Source organism: Brassica napus, chromosome A5 (assembly GCF_020379485.1).
Source record: "Brassica napus cultivar Da-Ae chromosome A5, Da-Ae, whole genome shotgun sequence".
Classification (NCBI taxonomy): domain Eukaryota; kingdom Viridiplantae; phylum Streptophyta; class Magnoliopsida; order Brassicales; family Brassicaceae; genus Brassica; species Brassica napus.
Genome location: NC_063438.1, coordinates 10,648,203 through 10,652,793, shown reverse-complemented (window position 1 = coordinate 10,652,793; position 4,591 = coordinate 10,648,203). Strand labels below are relative to the sequence as shown.

General features: G+C 37.2%; 1 protein-coding gene across 1 annotated transcript; it reads left to right on the top strand.

Moving 5' to 3' along the window:
• The first annotated feature begins 1,919 nt into the window (after window positions 1-1,919).
• Window positions 1,920-4,295, top strand: LOC125609638 (serine/threonine-protein kinase TOR-like). The gene is made up of 10 exons (XM_048781171.1): window positions 1,920-2,008; window positions 2,101-2,261; window positions 2,345-2,508; window positions 2,587-2,715; window positions 2,808-2,891; window positions 2,994-3,055; window positions 3,142-3,214; window positions 3,299-3,622; window positions 3,674-3,927; window positions 4,057-4,295. Exons 4-8 carry the CDS (start codon window positions 2,614-2,616, stop codon window positions 3,590-3,592), a joined length of 615 nt encoding a protein of 204 aa, XP_048637128.1. The 5' UTR covers window positions 1,920-2,008; window positions 2,101-2,261; window positions 2,345-2,508; window positions 2,587-2,613; the 3' UTR covers window positions 3,593-3,622; window positions 3,674-3,927; window positions 4,057-4,295.
• Window positions 4,296-4,591: the final 296 nt, after the last annotated feature.

Below are 4,591 nucleotides of genomic sequence, written 5' to 3'. Positions count from 1 at the left end.
TACTTTCATGGATTCCATGTTTCACATACCAAACCCGTGTCTTTCTTTTCTTCGCCTTGTTATGCCACATAGATTAAGTTTCATCTCTGATATTTGTTGAAGTAGGAGTTTTTTTGCAACACTAGTCTTTTCTTATTTTCTGTTTTTCGTTTGCATATAAAAACAAAATGTCTTTTTTTCTGATAAAACATTAATGGTTTATGTATGAGCCTAACCTTTGAGATCTCTAATATGCTCTTTGGGAGTTTGATCGAAGCTTTGTTTGCTTAGATTGACGTTTACTCTGGTGTTGAATCTACTTAAACAAACATTTTAAGGGTAAACGTTGTTAGCCAACAGTGAATTATTGACTAGAGTATATGGTCTCTTTTAAGAATGTAAAGTCGGGATATACTGTTGGCTTATATCTTAAAAAATGTCTGCATCAGGAGACATTTTTATTTATTTCATTTGTTTGCCTTAAGATCTAAGTTGCTTTTGTTGAAATATTTGTTTTCCCTTCTGTCTCATTTTCTTAGGATATACTGCGTCTTCTCACGTTATGTTTCAACCATGGAGCTACGGCTGATGTCCAAACAGCATTGAAGAGAGGATTCAGTCATGTCAGCATTGACACATGGCTTGTTGTGTTGCCTCCAATAATTGCTAGGATACATTCAAATAATCGTGCTGTCAGGGAACTGATACAGTCTCTTCTCATCCGCATAGGAGAAAACCACCCGCAGGTTTGTAGTTTTCCATTAATCTAAACTTTTAAATCTTCATCTGTATTACGAATTTATGATGACTATTAATAAGTTCTGATCTGAAAATTAATTAAATGTCATGCCAACTCAGAGTTCATAATTTCTGTCGACTACTTTTCTAATGTTTTCAGGCTCTTATGTATCCCCTTCTCGTTGCATGTAAATCAATAAGCAATCTGCGTAGAGCTGCAGCTCAAGAGGTGGTTGATCAATTTCGCCAGCACAGTGGCGCCCTTGTGGATCAGGCTAGTAGTCGGCTTCTTGTGCTTATCTTTGTCTCTATATATGAAAGTGTTTCTTTTAACTGAGCTAATTGGTGACCCCTTTCCTTTACCCCTACAACAACCAAAAAAAAACAGGCACAACTTGTATCACATGAACTTATCAGGGTTGCTATACTTTGGCATGAAGCACTAGAAGAAGCTAGTCGCTTGTATTTTGGAGAACATAACATTGAAGGAATGCTGAAAGTACTTGAGCCATTACATGAGATGCTTGAAGAAGGTGCAAGAAAGGACAACGTGACCATACAAGAGAGAGCATTTATAGAGGTAGTGCCATTTTCAGTCCTGGTTTTCCAACCTTGGGTATAACATAGTGTTTTTCTTACAGGTTACATGCCATTAGCTGTGTCGCCACGGTATCCGTGATTTAATCTTTCTTTCTCTAGCACAGAACTGTACAGCACTCCAGCATCTAGTTTTGTTTTTTCCATGTAACCCGTGGTCATTTTTTCTGGGGTTTTAAGAATTTAAGTCAACCAGGTGACCATGATAAAATTTGAGGTTTAGGGTGTGGAGTATTTGTTTTCATATATTTTTGTAAAGGCTATATGCGAAACTGGATGGTGTTTGTTCGTATCAGCAACTGAAGTTGGTGTGTTGTTGATGCAGGCATACCGTCACGAACTACTAGAGGCATATGAATGTTGTATCAATTACAAGAGAACTGGAAAAGATGCTGAACTTACACAGGTGACGAAAAATTTGAAACAAAATTTCAGATGTGTTCTTGGCCTTTATCTCAGGAAAGGGGCATAACGACATGTTTGTCATTTTCAATTGTTTTCAAACGGATTGACAAACAGCTTGCCAGCCTCACGACATTGGATTTGGAGGTAAAGATTCTCTATTTCTTTGGTTCTCTCGTCTCTTTTTTACTTTATAATCAAACTGTCACATTACATGGTGGATAGTTTGTGTCTCCTGAATTGCTGCTGTGTCGTGACTTGGAGCTAGCTGTTCCTGGAACATACCGTGCGGGTAACATTTTGAACTACAGTTTGTCTGAGCTGATTTACGGTTTTAACCTAGGATTCGGTGCTTAGATCACTGCTTTGGTTTTATTTAAATAGATGCCCCCGTTGTGACGATAGCATCGTTTCCTCGTCAACTTCTTGTCATAACATCTAAACAACGACCACGGAAATTGACTATTCACGGAAATGACGGTGAGGACTATGCCTTTTTATTAAAGGGACATGAAGATCTAAGGCAAGATGAGCGTGTTATGCAGGTGATTTTCAAAAAAAAAAAAAAAAAAAGTTGTTCAGTTATTGTGTTAACTACAAGATAACACTTTGCTCTATTGTGTTTCAGCTTTTTGGTTTGGTGAACACTTTGCTCGAGAATTCCAGAAAAACAGCAGAAAAAGATTTGTCCATCCAACGGTATTCTGTAATACCATTAGTGGACTCATTGGATGGGTTCCCAACTGCGATACCCTTCACCATCTTATTCGAGAATACAGAGATGCACGAAAGGTTTGTCTTTTTATTCATGAAGGTTTTCACTCTTGAAAGTTTCTGTTGATTCTTACACATGCCTTTTCTTATTTCCAGATCATCCTTAATCAAGAACACAAACATATGTTGAGTTTTGCTCCAAACTACGGCAATCTACCGCTCATAGCAAAGATTGAAGTATTTGAGTACGCTCTAGAAAACACAGAGGGAAATGATCTGTCCAGGGTACTTAATCTAGCTTTAACTTCTAGTAGTGTTCTCTTGGCTAAAGTAACTAATCTGGAATACGAAATTGCTTTGTTTCTCCTTCTTGGTAGGTTATGTGGTTAAAAAGTCGCTCGTCAGAGGTATGGCTGGAGAGAAGAACCAACGATACTAGAAGTTTAGCCGTTATGAGTATGGTATGTGGTTGCTTTCATCATTTGTTCACCACTTGTGTAGCGTCAATGTAGATTTTTTACTCATGTTTGACTTGCACTTTAAATGAACTTCTCTCGTATCAGGTTGGTTATATTTTTGGGTTAGGTGATCGACAACCAAGTAACCTTATGCTAGATAGATACAGGTACATAAAAATAAAGAAAAGGGTTTATATTGCTTAAAACATCCAACTATACTTCTGTTTCTTTATCAATGGTTTCAATTTTGCAGTGGGAAAATCTTGCATATTGATTTCGGAGATTGTTTTGAGGCGTCTATGAATAGAGAGAAGTTTCCTGAAAAGGTACTATCTTATAATGTTTTCCTCATAAGACTTGTTTGACGATATGAGGAGAGAGCTTTATTGTCTTAAACAACACTATGTTAGGTTCCATTCCGTCTGACAAGAATGCTTGTCAAAGCAATGGAAGTAAGTGGCATCAAAGGAAATTTCCGGTCGACATGCCAAAATGTTATACAAGTTCTCAGAACCAACAAAGACAGTGTAATGGCGATGATGGAGGCGTTTGTGCATGATCCTTTAATCAATTGGCGTCTTTTTAATTTCAATGAAGTCCCTCAACTAGCCCTACTCGGTAACAACAATCCCAATGGTTCTGCTAATGTTGAACCTGAGGAAGTAGATGAAGATCCCGCTGATGTAGACCTTCCTCAGCCTTAAAGGAGTACTCGAGAGAAGGAAATTCTTCAGGTTTCTTTTTAATTCTTTTGTTGATGATTTGATTCTTGGATTGTATTTCAGGCTGTGAATATGCTTGGAGATGCAAACGAGGTATTGAACGAACGTGCAGTAGTTGTAATGGCTCGTATGAGTCATAAGCTTACGGGCCGTGATTTCTCTACGTCTGCGGTTCCAAGCAATCCCACTGCTGATCACAATAACTTGCTCGGAGGAGATTCTCATGAAGTCGAACATGGTTTGTCTGTGAAAGTTCAGGTTCAAAAGCTAATCGATCAAGCTACTTCCCATGAAAATATCTGTCAAAATTATGTCGGGTATGTTCTTCTCCACTCTTGTGCTTATCTGTTTTCATTTGCACAAGTTTGGTTCGTGAGATATGTTTTAAGTCATTTCCAATGGTTCGATGCAAAAATGTGAACAAATTTTCTTGTTTTTGTTTGCAGGTGGTGCCCTTTCTGGTGAGAAGGATCATCTGTTCTGTTTATTGTAAATAGGCTTTGTAAAATTTCGACTAAGTTGCATTTTTTGGATTTAATTCGATGATAAACTATGGTCTTTTTTTATGTAAATAATGTGTTAGGTCGATTTGGAGTTTCGTTATCGTTTATAATAGGGCTTTGGAAACTTGTTGCTGCCGGCTTAGTTCCCGGTGATATCCTATAGTACCGTCGGCTTTTGTATCTTTGTCATGTGTTTCAGTCAAAATATTCTGAAATGAAAAAAATAAAAATAATAATAGTGTGTTAGAATTCCTAGTCATATGTACATATGTTCAGTCAAAGTGGAAAAGTTGTTTCGACAACAATCAACACGCCATATATTTTTCAAAATTTTGGTGTGAACAGAATCAAGCATAAAGTAAGTTAAATTATTTCAAAGCTCTCATTGATCTAAAGGACGTAAAAGTAAGCAGTTTCCTTATATATGTAAACAGTTTCTCTTTGTGTAGATTGATGTTTCTCTTTCTGTCCTATGGAA

Bases quoted from the DNA above. Each gene is read 5' to 3' on its own strand.
- LOC125609638 (XM_048781171.1), top strand. From the start codon at position 2,614: ATGTTGAGTTTTGCTCCAAACTACGGCAATCTACCGCTCATAGCAAAG. The intron at 2,716-2,807 runs GTACTTAATCTA...CCTTCTTGGTAG, and splicing joins AGGGAAATGATCTGTCCAGG to GTTATGTGGTTAAAAAGTCG. The intron at 2,892-2,993 runs GTATGTGGTTGC...CTCTCGTATCAG, and splicing joins GTTTAGCCGTTATGAGTATG to GTTGGTTATATTTTTGGGTT.